We start from the raw sequence: 18,510 nt of genomic DNA, 5'->3' as shown, positions 1-18,510 counted from the left end.
ATGAGTGGATCCATTGTGGCTTCATAGGGCTTCTTCTGCAACATATCCAGGGAAATTCTGATAGAACAAGTCATGTGTCTCATAGCCTCTGGTAGGATGAACAAATAGGAGGAAATATATCATGTTTGGGGATTAATGAAATACTGCAATCTATGAAATTGGGGGCAGGGGGGCTCATACATTCCCACTGCAGTTTGTACTTTGTTCCCTGTGCATAGACTTTTGAGAGGAATTAGAACTTTTTGGGGGTCACCTTTTCCCCCTTTCCTAATTCCCTTTCCTAACATCTTTTGGGCATTTTGGTGTATTGCACATGCTCAGACTTCCCTCTCAAGTCACAGAACATCTGGAAGGAACCCACGTAATCGGTTTGTTCTGGCTACTAAACCGGAACCAATAAGAAAATCTGGTGCTCCTGGAGACCGGAGAAGGAGGGCTAGGGAGGAGAGAGCAATTGGATTGAGTACGGAACAGATGCTCCTGTTTCGAGGAAGGGCTTTTGCTTAACAGGGGTCAATCTCTTTCTGTCTCTCTTGCTGCAGGTTTTCCACCAAGTATTGGATGTCACAGACATGCACCGTCTGCGGGAAAGGGATGTTGTTTGGGCTGAAATGTAAAAACTGCAAGTAGGTCTTTTAATTCTACCAGCTTTGTCTTCCCCGAGTTAAAGCGAACGTAGCTTATTTTATGTGTTTATTTTTAGCACCAAGGGCTCACGCTTTGAGAACAGTCGGAGCACACATGTGAGAGCATGAGGGAGATTTAGGGTTGCCAGGTCCCTCTTCGCCACTGGCCGGAGGTTTCTGGGGCAGAGCCTGAGGAGGGCAGGGTTTGCAGAGGGGAGGGACTTCAAAGCCGTAGAATCCAGTTGCCAAAGCGGCCATTTTCTCCAGGTGAACTGATCTCTATCAGCTGGAGATCAGCTGTAATAGCGAGAGATCTCCAGCTACTTCCTGGAGGTTGGCAACCCCAGGGGGATTAGCCAAGGGGTGGTTCCCAGTTCAGAAATCCTGTCCACAGTCAGAGCCAAGACCAATCCTTAGCCAGAGTTTGGGCCAAGTTTGTATTGATTTTTCCACCAGAAAGCCCTTTCTGCCATCTCTTGCCTATTCTCAAGCAAACTTGGGTATGAATGGGGGAACAAGCAGTGGACGGGCTTACTGGTGACCAGAGAGGACAGTGTGCTGCTGAGCATGCTCAAGAGCATAATTTCTTGTGCCTGCCAGCCAAATACATTGAATCGGGAGAGGAAGTTTCAGAAATTTCACACACACACCCATGTTCATTTGAATGCGGTACAGTCTACTTTGCCTTCTCCTTCTGTGTGTGTGTTGTTCAGCCCTGTTCTGGAGACATGAGATTGTGTGGAAAGCTTAGGCTATGGTGTTCTCCACAGTCCCATGGTGTACCATTTGGGACACACGGGGAGTTTTCCCACCAGCTGGGGAAATGGTGCAAGGCGGGAGATCAAGCTCCTTCTCCGTGTGTGCCTGTTCGTAATTGGTTTCAGGTGGTTGGCCTTGAACACATGAAGCTGCCTTATGCTGAATAGAGTCCATCAAAGTCAGTATTGTCTACTCAGATTGGCAGCAGCTCTCCAGGGTCTCAGGCAAAGGTCTTTCACATCACTACTTGCCTTGTCCCTTTAACTGGAGATGCCGGGGATTGAACCTGGGACCTTCTGCATGCCAAGCAGATGCTCTACCATTGAGCTACGGCCCCTCCCATGTTGGTCTGCAGTAGAAGAGCAAGATTCAAGTCCGGCAGCACCTTAAAGACCAACAAGATTTCCAGTATCTGATTCTCAGAAGCTTATACTTTGGACATTTTGTTGGTCTTTACGTTGCTACCAGACACGAATCATGCTCTGATCCTCGTTGGGCACTGCACAGACAGGAATTAAGAAGAACCTACAATTCATGTGCGATTGTGTTATGTCTCACACAGGGTGAGGACCCCAAATCCAACCCGTGCACTCCGTAATGTGTGAAAAAGCCCTAACATTAGATGGCCAGTTGACACATCGTGCTATGAACAAAACATGGATGAGCAGATCACAAGTTTCTCTTCTTGTCAGCTAGCCCACAAGCGGAATGCATCTCTTCCTTGCTGCTAATGATGAATACCCCCCCCTTTTTGTCTCACTTTGTATTAGGCTAAAGTGCCACAACAAATGTACCAAAGAGGCCCCACCGTGTCACCTTCTGATCATCCACCGTGGAGGTAAGAGTGGCTACTGCATTTCTGAAGTCTTCCCACTGCCTTTGCAGCCTGGAACAGAGAATGTTCTTATGTTATTATGAATGGCCTTTTTTAGCTGCTTTTCTCTGCAGATTGAGAGGGTTCCTAGCCACATGGGGCCGTGTTCCAAGCCCTTCCTTGACATTTTCAGCTTTCATTAACATTTTTAGCTTCCATTTCATACACCTCTAAAAACAAAACCTTGTTATATGGGATAGCGTATTGAAATGTGGTGTTAGAGGAGAGTTTTACGGATACTGTGGACAACCAAAAACAAGTGGGTTCTAGATCAAATCAAGCCCGAAATGTCCCTAGAAGATAAAATGACTAAACTGAGGCTATCATACTTTGGTCACCTTATGAGAAGATAAGACTCACTGGAAAAGGAAAAGTTGAAGGCAGTGAGGGAAAAAGGAAAACCCAACATGAGATGGATTGACCCTTTACGTTGGCATGGCCCTCAATTTGCAAGACCTGAGCAAGGCTGTTAATGATAGGACGTTTTGGAAGGCATTGATTTGTAGGGTCGCCATGAGTCAGAAACGACTTGATGGTACTTAACACACACACACATAGCCCCATTAAGTCAAACCTGCCCCTGCTTCCAATGTTCTGGCCAACAAGCGCAAAGGCGCATGGATAATAGAAAAGCAGATAAACCTATGAAGCACATGGATAATAGTAAAGCAGATAAACCTATGAAGCACATGGATAATAGTAAAGCAGATAAACTTGCCTTGTGTCAACTCAGACCATCGGTCAGTCTATCTCAGTGGCTTTTCAAGATCTTAGGCAGAGAAAGGTCTTTCCAAGCATCTGCTGTCTTAATGCTGGGGACTGAGGCATTCCGCATGCAACGCATGTCCTGTGCTATGGAGCCAGGTCCCTCTTTGCCATCGGCGGGAGGTTTTTGGGGTGGAGCCTGAGGAGGACGGGGTTTGGGGAGGGGAGGGACTTCAATGCCATAGAGTCACTTTAAAAATTGTAAAATTAAATGTTATTCTAACTGCACTTAATTATTTGTTTGGAACATTTCCACATAGGGTTGCCAACTGCCGGGAACTAGCTGGAGATCTCCTGCTATTACAACTGATTTCCAGCCGATAGAGATCAGTTCACCTGGAGAAAATGGCCACTTTGGCCATTGGACTCTATGGCATTGAAGTTCCTCCCCTCCCCAAACCCCGCCCTCCTCAGGCTTCGCCCCAAAAACCTCCCGCCTGTGGTGAAGAGGGACCTGGCGAGCCTATTTCCACATCATCTCAACAGAGAACCGGATCGAGGCGGCTCACAATGTACAATACAGTAAAATCATGAAGAGGCATAAAAATAATTAAAATTACCAAACTACAAATAGGTAGATCAAAGTTGTTCTGCATTCTCTGCTATAAGAAAAAAACAACAAACATGGAGCTTGCTGCTTTTGATACTGCACATATGCCTTCCAGTCTTCTGAGATTCGCAGAGGAAGTTCTGCTCTGCTCACCCTCTTTTTCTGAGGTGAGATGGGTGGGGCAGGGAGAAAAACCTTCTTCGTAGCTAGTTCATGACATACAGTGGAATGAATGAAAATTTTATGGTATATAGCCATTAGCCATCACAATTTGCTAAAACAAATAAATAAAATAAAAATGCAATAGATTCACAAGTGAAATATTAAATAGATAATGGGATATACTAAAACATTTCAATTTAAAAGAAAGTAGCTGCTCCTTCCGATGCCACGTGAGACCTTATTTTCTTTGCTAAAAGAGCCAACAAAGAGACTCTATATGCATATGCAACAATATCTGATAACAGAAATATAATTTTCTCTGCATCCGAGTGTGTATTGATACCGAATAATATACCTGCCAAAAATTTAGCCCTGGGGCCTGCATACAATGGGCAAAATCGGATGTAATGAGGCAAGTCCTCCAGAATTGAGGATCCACAAATACAGGCACGTTGATCCCTTGGTTACAGTTGAATTCATTTGTTTATTCTGTTGCAGGACTTCTTAGACTCTTGAATTGTGCTCACTGAATTTTTAAAAAATTATTACACAATAGAATAGAAGCAATATACAGCAATACATATATGACATACGCAACATGTGTAAAATATAAAGAACTGGATTTCAAAATTAGAAAATGCTCTGAAAAAAATCTCGGACAGAATTACAAAATTGAATGATCATAGAATCATGGAGTTGGAAGGCACCACCAGGGTCATCTAGTCCAACCCGCTGCACAATGCAGGAAATTCACAACTACCTCCCCCACACACACCCAGTACCCAGAAGATGGCCAAGGTGCCCTCCCACTCATCATCTGCTTAAGGTCACAGGATTAGCATTGCTGACAGATGGCCATCTAGTCTCTGCTTGAAAACCTCCAGGGAAGGAGAGCTTACTATTAATTGATACAATTGTCAATGCCAGTATAGTTGACTCTCCAGTCTAATTCCTTAAAATCACTGTGCAAACTCTGGGGGAATATTGATTTTAAGATTAAGCTTCCTTTTGTAAGGGCTCACTGAATTTTTAGTGGCCTTTAGAGAGGGGCTCTCGGCATGTACAGGCCCCAGGATCAGTCCTTGACATTTCCAGTTAAAGGATCTCAGGTAGCAGGTACTGGGAAAGAATCGTCCTCTGCCTGAGACCTGGGAGAGCTGCTGCCAGTCATCAGAGTAGATGATGCTGAGCTAGGAGGACTGATGGCCTGGCTTCATAGAAGGTAGCTGTATATGTTAGGGCAAAGGGCCATGGCTCAAGGCTTCAAGTAAATACCTTGCAGAAGGTCCCCGATTAAATCCCTGACATCCCCAGTTTTTTAAAAAAAATCAGGAAGCAGAGCTGGAAAAGCTCTCTGGCACTCAAAGTAGCTATACTGAGCTACATGGGCAGTGGTCTGATTAGGTACGCTTCCTATATTGGTATGAATAGAATTACATATAGTTCAAGGCAGGATCCATGACGTAGTAGCACACGTATTGAATTGCAGAAGGTTCCATCTTCAGTCTCCATCTAAAAGGGTCTCTGGTGCACAGTGGTAAGAAAAACTCTTCTCTGCCTGAGACCCCGGAGACTGCAGCAGAATCAGCAAAGCTGAGATAGATGGGCCAGTGATCTGGCTCGGCATAAGGCATCTTCATATACATGCCACTTGTTTGGAACTCCCTGCTCGTGAAAGGCTTCCTTGCAACACCTTTGAGCTCTTTTTGTCGATGACAAAGCAGAGGGGCAAAACAGATGGGTAACTGATGTAATTTGGATGCCTGCAGTTGTCTGTAGATAATCTGGCTGCTGTGGTTTTTGAGCCCGTTGCGGTTGTTCCTGGACAGTCTTCAAAGGCCGCCCTAGGTAGAGTATGTTGTAGTAGTCTAGTCTGAATGTATCTATAAAATCCACGACTGTGGCAAGATCAGTCGTGGCTGTAGATGAAACAAATTGGCTTTGTGTCATGAAAAGCTTCACTTGCTGATTTCTGCAGATAAAATTCCCATTCAAAGGAGAGGAGAAAGCCAGGCTATTTTTGTTTTTGTTTTTTCTGGTCACTTGGCAACTTTAAGTGCTCTGAGTCCATGAGGTGTATCCTTTTGCTTACACAGAGGGGCAATGCCAAGCTTCTGGATGTTTGGATCTGCAGTGCCGTTGCTAAGATTTGTGCTTCATTCCCTGCAGGAGATATGAAGATTCACTGGTCCCAGAAGATTTTTTTTTCACACTAGGAATGACTTTTCTTTATCATGAAGTGTTCCGTGTGTGAAAGGACGGGAGGTTTTTTTTAATTACCTGGAAGGAGGAAGGCTTGCAAATTCAGTCTCAAATATGCATTTCATTTAGCGCTCATGAACCTACTGCCTTTCCTCTTGCTAAATACAACCTACACTGGGAATATTTTTGTCATTAAACGCTTTTAATTAGTTGCTTATTGCATATAACGAGACGTCTTCAGCAGCAGGATTAAAAATGCATTGAGGAACTCAGGTGACCTCAGCAATTTGCCTGTGGGCAGCTTTATTTATTTGGGTACTTTTCGCCGGCTTTTCTCCACTCAGCTCAGACCCAAAGCAGCTGACAATTAGGAGAAAATAGTAACTGCAGCAAACTACCAAATGCAACAGATCTACCTGTCATCAGCCAACTACGCCACAAGGGAGGGAGCAGAGCAGGTGGTGAAAACTCTGCCTCCTATGGCAACAGAACTGCAGAATTCTTCCAGTTGCTCTTGAATGCTGTTGGATGCTCATACAAATATTATCCTACTCATTTTTGGATTGGGTTATATGCTTTTTTTTTTTTGTCACCAAGTCACAGGTGACTCATGGCGATGGGTTTTCAAGGCAAGAGATGTTCAGAGGTGGTTTGCCATTGCTTGCCTTCGCAAGGTATTCCTTGGTGGTCTCCCAGTTCCTACACCTCATATATTAATGATAGGATTTCAAAGAAGCCGTGTCATGAATGTAGACTGTAAGAATTCTCCTCACTTCCAACTCGATTACAAGTCTGCAATACGTACTAAACCTGAGGAGACTTTCTGATATATGAAGTATTTGGATACATTTGTGTGTGGCGATTACCTTTATATTCATCAGAAATTCTTCTATTGCACCACGGAGGAAGGCATTTAGCAGAAACACATTTAGTGTTTTTTATTGTATCATATTCTTTGACCAGGAGCCCCATGGCGCAGAGTGGTAAGCTGCAGTACTGCAGTCAAAAGCTCTGCTCATGACCTGAGTTCGATCCCGACGGAAGTCGGTTTCAGGTAGCCGGCTCAAGGTTGCCTCGGCCTTCCATCCTTCCGAGGTCGGTAAAATGAGTACCTCATGGGGATAAAATGTAGACAACTGGGGAAGACAATGGCAAACCACTGTGTAAACATAGGGCAAAAACGCATGGTCGCGTTAGCCTACTTTATTTCTTGTTTCAGCCAGGATTCAGCCAGGATTGAACGCATGTTCAGCAAAACTCTTGCGTTCGATCCTGGCTGAATTCTGGCTGAAAAGCAACCATGCGTTTTCACCCACAGTCTGCCTAGTAAACGTCATGATATGACGTGACCCCATGGGTCAGTAATGCACCTTTACCTTTTATTCTTTGCCCAACTGCACATGTATAGTAGATCAATTTTTATGGGGTATGTTTGCTTAATTACCCCTTTTTGGCTATTTCATTTTTTTCAGGGTTGAGGCTTTCCCCCACTTTTTCTTTTTGACTCTGTATTGTTTCTGGATGGTACGTAGGGGTTTTAATTACAGACTCTCTTTTCATTTTCCTTTCTTATCATTTTTATTATAACCTTATAAGAAGCTAGCATTACAGAGAGATATTTCTATCGATGAGAATGTAATTACAATTATTATTCTGATTAGAAGTAAACGGAGTCAATTTTTCCAAAACGGAAGGTGGAGAAATAAAGCTCCTGTGAATTCTATCTACTTGTCTGTTGCTCCAATCTCCAGGGCTTTGATAAGCCATTCTTTGATCATAGGGATCATTTGGCAACTTCCAATATCTGACGCACGCTATCTTAGAAGCAATTAACAAGCTCCCAATAACTAATCTAACGGTTCCAGAAAGTTTTTTTCCCCCTTACTGGATTTAATAAACCAATCCTTGAGTCTAATCTGATGGGAATTCCAACTATTTGTGTGATAATTAGTAATATCTGAGACCAGTAATTTTGAGCATAATTGCATTGCCAACAAAGATGAAGAAAGCCGGTTTGGTCTAGTGAACGTTTCCAGCACTTACGTGTCTGTGCACAAAACATTCTAATCCAACCAGGGTCAAATACCAACGAGAACCCACTTTATACTGAGTTGTTTTCAGCTGCAGAAGGAAGCCGGTTTTGTTTTTGTTTTGACGTGGTCCACCAGATCTCCTAGAACGTGACTACAAGTCAACCCAACAGCCAGTAGATTATTGCTATTTTTAAAATCTTAATTTAAAATTTTTGAAACAGCAGTACGCACACTGTAAAACAATAGAATTATAGAATCATAGAGTTGGAAGGGAGCACCAGGGTCATCTAGTCCAACCTCCTGCCCAATGCAGGAAATTAACAATTACCTCCCCCCACATCCCCAGTAACTCCAACCCTCCCCCCGCCATGCAGGATCCCACAATCAAAGCACTCCCGACAGATGGCCATTCAGCCTTTGCTTAAGGACCTCCAAAGACGGGGACTCCACCACCCTCCGAGGCAGTGCATTCCACCATCGAACAGCCCTCACCGTCAGGAAGTTCTTCCTAATGTATAGGTGGAATTGCTTTTCTATAATGAACAAGTTTCTATGGAAGAAGGTCAACTCTTTAATCAAGCGAAGAAGACATGGGGGAAAAAATCATAGAATTCCTTTTGGCTAATGAGAATTAAAGCGATTACTCAAATGAGGGTTATCTTTGCTCTGGTGGGCCACGATGAAGTAGCTAAATTAATTTGTCCTGTACTTTGTGGATTATGTTCAGGATATTTGCCACTGAGCATTACTTTCAGTAGATGAAAGTACTTGCTGTATAAGGCTATGGGACATTCTTTAGCTGTCTGCTGGTTGGCAGGTTTTGTTTGTTTTCGGGTGGTGGTTTTGTTAGTACCAAACCAGTAACCAAACCACAAGAATTATGCATGCTGGAAGGGGGAACATGATGGAGATCCTTAACCAAGGCATCGTATATGTTGAATTGATAAGGGCTGTCCATAAGCATGTGGTTCTGCGGACTCTGGGAGTCGGGTGGTTTGTGCAGACAGAATCTGTGAAGTGGGCAAAGCGGGGACGCTTCTGGAGGGTTAGGATACAGTCTTTGTTGTTTCCCGGCTATGCGGCCTTGCGGTCAAAACCCCTTTGTTCACAGGAAGATCCTGGATTCAAGACCATTTGCTGCCAGATAGGCCTGAGCATCCCCAAGGAAAGTATAAAGTCGGTTTTGAATGTACTTGCCATGTTTCCAGGAAAGCCAGGAGGGCTCCAGAGCTGTGGGATGCCTGTTTGGTGAGGGATGCTCATTTCACACACAAAATTGCTTCCTACAAAAAGCCCCCCCCCCCCCATTTTGGCAGTAATTTGGGAAATGCTACAAAATGTTTTCAGAGCGAGGGCTGGAACAATGACTGCTGCTCTGATTTATCTTTTCGGTGTTGTCATGTGACTAAATCTGATTAATTGTCAGATATCACATCATATCTGATTGACTGGATCACGTAGCTGGCATGAAGAGGAACCCTCTTTTTTATTTAAAAATGTCACCAAGCAACTACTGAGAAAGGGAAGAGGTAAACAGCATGAAAAAGATTTAGGGAGTCTTTTGGAGACTGTTTTGGACTTCTTAAAACCCATTCTTCACATCGAAAACAATTGCTCACGAACTTTTGACTCATCTCTACTGTGGATGTCACTACAAGGCATTTTTTGAAAGCTGGCAGAAAATCAAATAGTTGTGAGACACGAAACTCGGTCTTGACATGGATCTGACCTGCCACTGACATCAATCAGGGTGGGAGAGCAAATCTATCTAGTTGCCACCTATTGGAAAACTAAATGCCATTAAGTCTGCTGTCCACTGGAAAAAGCTATATAGCAGGAGCAGCTCTCAGTCCCGCCCCCCTCCCAAGACAGTTATCACCTGCTATACCACTGCTGTGGCCAAGACATTCAGAAGTGCAATGGACATCATCAGAGGAGGAATCATAAAGCTGGAAAGGACCACCAGGGTCATCAAGTCCACCCCCCTGCACAATGCAGGAAATTCACAACTACCCCCCCACATCCCCAGTGACCCCTACTCCATGCCCAGAAGATGGCAACTAAACAAACAAACAACCCCTCCAGGATCCCTGGCCAATCTGGCCTAGAGGAAAATTTCTTCCTGACCCCAAAGTGGTGATCGGCATTACCCTGAGAGCCGAGCACTGACACAACCCTTCCCACCCTCCTTCTCATGATCTGCCTAAGTTCACAGACTCAGCATTCCTGTTAAATGGCCATCTAGCCTCTGCTTAAAAACCTCCGAAGAAGGAGAGACCACCACCTCCCGAGGAAGCCTGTTCCACTGAGGAACTGCTCTGTCAGGAAGTTCTTCCTAATGTTTAGCCGAAAACTCTTTTGATTTAATTCACAAAGAGAATAAATCTTGTTATCTATCCTAGTTTGCATTTATTTATACAAACGTATTTGAAAGCTGTCCTGAAGGCCTATGTGGTGGAAAGGCGAGAGCTATTTCTGGAAAAGAAATAAATCGGTAACAGATCAAAAAGCCGTAGAACAGATGAATTGCGCCAATGGTCAGTTGTCAGAATGAAGACTGGAGCAATCCGAAAGCCCTGCATCATGATCCGACCGTTCAGTATATTAATTCTCCATCTGGAAAGGGCAGCCAAGGAGTTTGATGGCACCAACTTGTTTCCGGGCCGTTGAGGTCGTAACAGACTGTAAAATATTACAAGTGGTTCTAATTCAGCTCATCGTGTGATGACCAAATGGTAAAGGGAATTTGGGTCCATGTTGAGAAAAGGGCAAAGAAACACATTGGAAGAAAATAATCCCAAGCATGATGTGCACTGTAAGTGCAGTTCAGGATGTGTGCCTTTCTCTGAAACAGATTGCTCTTGTGAATTAAGAAAGCAGCCAGAAGGACAGTGCAAAACCCACCCTCGAGGCCAATAAAAGAGATTTCAGTGTTGGTTTGTCTGTCTTAATACAAGCATACCTCAGAGATATTGCAGGTTCTGTTCCAGACCACTGCAATAAAGCGAATATCGCAATAAAGCAAGTCTCACAGCTTTTATAGATATATAAAAGCAGGATCCCCGTGACACAGAATGGTAAGCTGCAGTACTGCAGTTCAAGCTCTGCTCACGACCTGAGTTCGATCCCGAAGAAAGTTGGTTTCAGGTAGCCGGCTCAAGGTTGACTCAGCCTTCCATCCTTCCGAGGTCGGTCAAATGAGTACCCAGCTTGTTGGGGGTAAAGGGAAGATGACGGGGCAAACTACCCCGTAAAACAAAGCCTGCCTAGGAAACATCGGGATGTGATGTAACCCCATGGGTCAGGAATGACCCGGAGCTTGCACAGGGCACCTTCACCTCTACCTTAGTGCGTATAAAAGTTATCTTTACACTATACTGTAGTCTATTAAGTGTGAAATAGCATTATGTCTAAAAAACCAAGGTATGGTAATAATAACAAAAAAGTTTGAAATATTTTGAGAATTACCAAAATGTAACACGGAGACCCGAAGTGAACACATGCTTTTGGAAAAACGGCACCAATAGACTTGCTTAAAAACACAATATCTGTGAAGCGCAATAAAGCAAAATGCAATAAAACGAGGTATGCCTGTATGTGGAAAGATAGTTCCTAATGTTTGGTGGTGACGGATCGGCTGACAAAAGCACCTGTTTTTGATTGGCTAAGGAAGGGCTTGGAAATCAGAGTTCCACTATGGCTGAGACTTCCTCACACAGCTGTGGGAACAGTCAGAGGGGAGAAGGGGGAATCGCTGTAGACCACAAGTGTTGTATGTAGGAGGTCCAAGGTTCAATCCCTGGTATCTCCAGTTAAAAAGATCTGTAGGAGTAATGCTGGGAAAGAACCCTGCCTGAGAACTTGGAGAGCTTCTGCTGTTCAGAGTGGCCAGATAGACCAAGGTCTGACAGGGTGGTCACGTTCCTATGTTCATATCAAGGGAGTTGGGCAAAGAAAGAAGTAGGGCTACCAGGTCCCTCTTTGCCACTGGCGGGAGGTTTTTGGGGTGGAGACTGAGGAGGGAGGGGTTTGGGGAGGGGAGGGACTTCAGTGTCATAGAGTCCAATTGCCAAATCAGCCATTTTCTCCAGGTGAACTGATCTCTATCGGATGGAGATCAGATGAAATAGCAGGAGATCGCCAGCTATTACCTGGGGGTTAAGGGAACCTGGGGGTTGGCAGCCCTAGAAGGAACTAATTTGGGTACTAATTTGGATTTGGGTAATTACTATCCAGGAAAGTATCCTTTAAACTTGTGGACTGAGAACATGTGCTGTATATTAAAGCCTTGACCTTTTCCTCTTCCTTTATTTTCCCCTCCCCTTTCTTCTCCTTTTTTGATCCAGCAAGACTAGTCCGGACAGAATCTGTGCCATGTGATATTAACAACCCATTGCGGAAGCCTCCCAGATACTCAGACCTGCACATCAGTCAGACCCTTCCCAAAACCAACAAAATCAACAAGGTGAGACATTTTGGAAAGTTGCTTTCCTGGAGTTTCCTCTCCGATTTAGTCTGAGATGAAATAGAGTTCTGAGTTCAGGACTCTCAGACCACATGGGGGACACTAAAAACTTTATAACTGTGAATTTGCCCTAAGGTAGATTCATGTGTTCATGTGTAAGAAATTACAAACCCTTCCCATTACAAGAAGAAGAAGAAGAGTTGGTTTTTATATGTCGACTTTCTCTACCACTTAAGGGAGACTCAAACCGGCTTACAATCACCTTCCCTTCCCCTCCCCACAACAGACACCCAGTGAGGTAGGTGGGGCTGAGAGAGCTTTAACAGAGCTGTGACTTGTCCAAGGTCACCCAGCTGGCTTCGTGTGTAGGAGCGGGGAAACAAATTCAGTTCACCAGATTAGCATCTGCCACTTGTGTAGAGGAGTGGGGAATCAAACCCGGTTCTCCAGATCAGACTCCACTGCTCCAAACCTCCGCTCTTAACCACTACACCACACTGGCAGGCTTTCAGGATTCCACTTTTGTCACCATTGGTAGCACATGGGCTCTGACAGAAAAGGTGCCAGCGTAAATCCGTTGTGTCATTGGTTGAAAGGATCACTGAGAGCAGGCTTGGGAAAATCCCTGCTGTGGGCCTTTGGTGCTGCCGGTCGAAGTAGACAGTGCTAGGTTATGTGCCTCAGTACAAATGAATGCAGTTGCACATAAAGGCAGGCTCCAGGATTGTGTTTTGCCTCTGTGGCCTGGTGCCTAAAAGAAAGTAAAACAAGCATTAGGGCAAGCCGCAAGGGGAAGGCAAGGTGCCACCACAGAAAATACCCTGTCTCTAGTCACCACTTGCCTCACTTGTGAAGGTAGAGATATAGAGGGCACGGCTTGAGAGGCAGATATTAGTTGGCAGGCTGGATAGTATAGGAGGAGATGGGCCTCCAGGGCTTTGTAGGCAAGAACCAGAGCCTTGAATTGAACCCGGTAACTGATCATTAACTAGGGTTGCCAGCTCCGGATTGGGAAATACCTGGAGATATTGGGGACAAAGCCTGAGAAGGGCGGGGTTTGGGGAGGGGAGGAACGTCAGTGCCATAGAGTCCCATTGTCAAAGCGGCCATTTTCTCCAGGTGAACTGATCTCTGTCGACTGGAGATCAGTTGTAATAGCAGGAGATCTCCAGCTACTACTTGGAGGTTGGCAACCCTACCTTCAGCGGAGGATCTTCACTGGTGGGCTGGACCATGTGGGTTGAGGTGGTTCTTCAAGTGCCCTGGCCCAGGCCATTTAGGACCTATCATTAACCCACGGAGTCACTGTGGTATGGAGCAGGCAAAGTAGCCAATTAGTACTGTGCACAGCCAGTATCTTCTGAGTTTGACTGTGTACGTCTGGCCAAAATCGTGTGAATGCAATTCTACAATGGATTAACTTTTGTGATGATATATATGCCTGAGTGTACATTTAGGGCATTTTCATAAATGAGGACTCATTTGCCTTTGCCTCTTTTGCTCAAATATTAGTTGGATCTTTGATTGAAAACCTAATAGAAGCAAAGCGAAACAAGCATTCTCGCCGACGTAGGTAATCACGTTACAAAACGATCGAAGCGTGACCAGTTTTTAAGCCCCATGTGTGAAAACGCTCTAAGCCTCTTTGTTGCTGACACAGCTAATGATATTCCTGTCTGTGGAGCTCGATTTGCAAAGCTGCAATTTGGGGGAGAAGAGGCTGGCACAGATGAGCTTCTTTTGAGAGATCTGGGTACGTCTTTTGTGCCAGAAACCACCGTACTAATTCATGAAAGATGGTTAGTATGGGAGGGTGGGCCGGCAAAGTGGCTTCTCTGCCAGTCGCTTCTTATGCTTACTGAGAAACGTTAGCCGCTTGTAAAGCATTTTCATAAACGGGGCCCTTAAAAGTCCAAGCAGAGGCTGCCCCAATAGCTCAGAAAATTAAGAACCAGAAAGGGCTTCAGCATTCAAACCAAATAATTTCCCCAATAAACAATGTATTTTATTTTACTTCATTTATACCCTGCTTTTCTCCCTAATGGGGACCTGTCACAGAATGGGGGGCGCCGCCGCCTTGCAGGTCTACCACAGATGGGACATCCCTTCCAAGGATCTCTGCTTCCCCTCTAGGGTTGCCAGGTCCCCCCTGGCCACCAGTGGGGGATGGGGGTGTAGGGTTGCCAGATCCAGGTTGGGAAATTTGTGGAGATTTGGGGATGGAGCCTGGGGAGGACAGGGGCCCCAGTGGGGTACAATGCCACAGAGTCCACCCTCCAAAGCAGCCATTTTCTCCAGGGGAACTGGTCTCTGTAGTCTGGAGAAGAGCCGTAATTCCAGGGGATCTCCAGCTGCCACATGGAACACATGAAGCTGCCTTCCACTGAACCAGACCCTTTGTCCATCAAAGTCAGCATTGTCTACTCAGACCGGCAGCGGCTCTCCAGGGTCTCGGGTCTTTCACGTCACCTACTTGCCTAGTCCCTTTAACTGGAAATGCTGGGGATTGAACCTGGGACCTTCTGCATGCCAAGCAGATGCTCTAGCTATGGCCTTTCCCCACCTGGAGGTTGGCAACCCTACTCTGACCGTTGTGGGATGAAGAGCTCCTCTAGTGCTTGCTGTCCCTCCACTCAGGTCGCTGGGGGAAAACAGGACAGGGCTTATTTGCAAAATCTGCAGGCAAAACTTTTTTTTTCATGGCAAGGAGTTAAACAAGATTGCCTGCTAATAGCTGCAGATCTGACTTCCCTGAAAGGGGTCGGGCCTGCATTTTCCTGACCTGCCTTTGTTGTTTCTTGCTGATGATGCCAAGGAGGTTTGACGCCTTGACCTTCTGAAGCCAAAATACTGATTCAGTGTGTGTTGTAAAGAAAAGAACAGAATGCTACAGAAGCAGCAGCAGGAAGGGCAGTTGCCATTAGGAGCACATGTCTGAGAACTAGGGTTGCCAACCTCCAGATACTAGTTGGAGATCGCCTGCTGTTACAGTTGATCGCCAGCCAATAGAGATCAGTTCACCTGGAGAAAATGGCCACTTTGGCCATTGGACTCTAGGGCGTTGAAGCCCCTCCCATCAGGCTCCGCCACAAAAACCTCCTGCCAGTAGCAAAGAGGGACTTGGCAACCCTAGCCATGAAGCTTGCTGGGTGGCCATGGGCCAGTCACACCCTCAGCCTGCCGTGCCCCTCACAGGGATATTTCGAGAATACAAGGATGAGAGGAAAGAACCATGTACGCCATACGCAGGGTTGCCAACCTCCAGGTAGCAGTCAAAAACGGCTACAAGTGCTATTCAGGAGTTTTGGCAATTCAAAATAAAAGCACCGGCAAAAATACACCCAATAAGGTAACTACAATACAAAGTTGCTATTAGAAAAATATATTGAAAATGGATCCTCACTAACACAACCTCAGTTGAGCAGATAGAAAAAAATATTTTTTACAAATGGTCTAAATTAGACCCAATATAACGACGCAAAGGCGTTACAAAAAAGTGAGCATAGGCACAATTGCTCAAATCGTTTCAAGTCCATACACATAAAATGCACAATGCAACAGTTAGGCAGCGGAGACCGGACGTTGTGCAATGGAAATCCGGTATAATTCCATTTCATACGAAACTTTTTCAAGCTTTCAGTCCTTCCGTGCACAGTTCATTCAATCTATGAAGGAGTGTACCTTCCTTGTATGCATGGACGGCAAAGTAAGACGTCTTGAGCAATTGTGCCTATGCTCACTTTTTTGTAACGCTTTTGCGTCGTTATATTGGGTCTAATTTAGACCATTTGTAAAAACTATTTTTTTCTATCTGCTCAACTGAGGTTGTGTTAGTGAGAATCCATTTTCAATATATTTTTCTAATAGCATCTTTGTATTGTAGTTACGGTACCTTATTGGGTGTATTTTTGCTGGTGCTTTTATTTTGAATTGCCAAACCTCCAGGTAGCAGCTGGAGCTCTCCCGCTATTACAACCGATCTCCAGACAATAGAGATCAGTTCCCCAAGAGAAAATGGCCACTTTGGCAATTGGACTCTGGCACTCGAGTCCCTCCCCTCACCAAACCCCGCCTTCCTCAGGCTCCACCCCAAAAACCTCCCACCGGTGGCAAAGAGAGACCTGGCAACCCTAATTCCACAAACCTGCATAGCATAGTGGTTAGCCTAGGAGTGGGAAGACCCTGGTTCAGATCTTGGTCGAGTCACTGTCATTCAGCCTAATCCGGGGGGGGGGGGATAAAATTGATGGGAACCATGTGTATCATTCAGCTCTTCGGAGGAAAGGTGGGACAGCTGCCTAATAAGGAATAATAAGTTTTGACTCAGCTCTAGTTTAATTGGAAGTGTGAGAGAGAGAAAGATCACCTCTGTCTGTCATGGAAACGGGGTATTGCAGCAAATTGAAAAGTTGAGAAGGGGGTAGAAGGGAAATTGGCAAATGTTCTTGCTTTGAAATAGCATCTCCCAGTTTACTTGCTGGTCTGTTCAGCCATCTGCTGGGCCAGAAATTTGCAGATGGCTCTTTGGGTTTCCAAGCGTGTCTGCCAATTCAAACCTCAAAGGGGCTGATACATATTTCAGCAAACCTGGTAAAGGGAGGGGGAAATTGAAACCTGTTGGGGGTTGTCGACCATAAGTGGATTCAGTAGGAGAAGAAACAGACTAGGTGTCTTTGGGTGAACAAGGATGGAAGCCTATTCCAACAAAGGAGATCAGCGTTGCTCAGTTCTTGGACCAGAGCAAGAAAGGCAATGCAGGACTGCTTCCTAAAATAGCAGCCCCTTGTTATGTATTCAGCAGTCAGATTGCTTACCCCATATTAAAATGTCATTACATCTTGTGTTTCTCTGCCCCTTCATTGGTCTAAAACGCATGGTCGCTTTAGCCTCCTTTATTCCCTGTTTCAGCCAAGATTTAGCCAGGATCGAACGCATGCGTTTGGCCGAACGTGCGTTTGATCCTGGCTGAATCCTGGCTGAAACAGGGAATAAAGGAGGCTAAAGCGACCCTGCGTTTTAGACCAATTGACAACCAGTGATGTGGAGCTGAGGGTGGGGAAACATATATGATGACATCATTATGTGATAGGGTTGCCAACCTACAGGTAATAGCAGAAGATCTCCTGCTATTACAACTGATCTCCAGCCAATAGAGATCAATTCGCCTGGAGAAAATGGCCGCTTTGGCAATTGGACTATATTGAATTGAAGTCCTTCCCCTCCCCAAACTCTTCCCTCCTCAGGCTCCGCCCCCAAAAGCTCCCGCCGGTGGCGAACAAGGACCTGGCAACCCTATTATGTGAGGGAATGTGGTCCTCCTTGCTATAGACAATACAAAATACACAACCGATGCTGCAAAACTTGCAGTAAAGAAATAACAGCACCATGAGGCCACCAAGTATATAGAAGATCCTAAATAACAATTTTATAATGAGAGAGATGCACCTCTAAAGCTGTTAATTTACGCTGTGAATTCCAGGGAAGATGTTCCATGCATATACATCTCCTTTCTAGTGGCTACAGTCTGAAGCTAAGCAAAAAAACTGAATACCGAGGCGTCGCCTTTGGCTTTGTGACCTTCATCTTCAGTTCTATCTCCAATTTCCAACCAGGATCGTTTCAACCAGTGTTTTTTCATGCACATTAGATTTGAATTAGACTGATTATATACATGAAGAACTCATGGAGTATTCGGTGTGGTGTTGAATGGCATCTGTAATGTTATCTTTAGTAGTATTTTGATAGAGTTGTGCATTGACATTTTGAGATTGCATTATAAAATTGTTATTTAGGATCTTCTATATACTTGGTGGCCTCGTGGTGCTGTTATTTCTTTCCTCCTTGCTATAGAGCAGTGGTTCCCAAAGTGGGCATTACCACCCCCTGGGGGGCGGTGGGATTACCTAGGGGGGCACTAAGTGGCAAGGGGGCAGCAGGGGGGCGCTAGAGGCAGGCCCCTTCAGCTGTGTTCTTCACTAATTTACAGTAGATCAAGCTACGGCACCATTCTGGCAAATTTGGTGGAGACTATCAGAATTTTTTTCAGACTTTGAACAGCTGGTACCACTGGATCA

General features: G+C 45.1%; 1 protein-coding gene across 2 annotated transcripts in view; it reads left to right on the top strand.

Annotated features, from left to right (window-relative positions):
• Positions 1-18,510, top strand: part of KSR2 (kinase suppressor of ras 2) — a 251,485-nt gene that overhangs the window by 139,104 nt on the left and 93,871 nt on the right. For both annotated transcript variants that reach the window (XM_056859782.1, XM_056859783.1), the window contains exons 7-9: positions 543-626; positions 2,156-2,223; positions 12,318-12,436. In XM_056859782.1, the coding sequence (XP_056715760.1) occupies positions 543-626; positions 2,156-2,223; positions 12,318-12,436 (271 nt within the window). The remainder of the gene's footprint in view (positions 1-542; positions 627-2,155; positions 2,224-12,317; positions 12,437-18,510) is intronic.

The sequence above is a fragment of the Euleptes europaea genome, chromosome 13 (genome assembly GCF_029931775.1).
Source record: "Euleptes europaea isolate rEulEur1 chromosome 13, rEulEur1.hap1, whole genome shotgun sequence".
Lineage (NCBI taxonomy): Eukaryota > Metazoa > Chordata > Lepidosauria > Squamata > Sphaerodactylidae > Euleptes > Euleptes europaea.
This window is presented reverse-complemented; position numbering and strand designations above follow the sequence as displayed.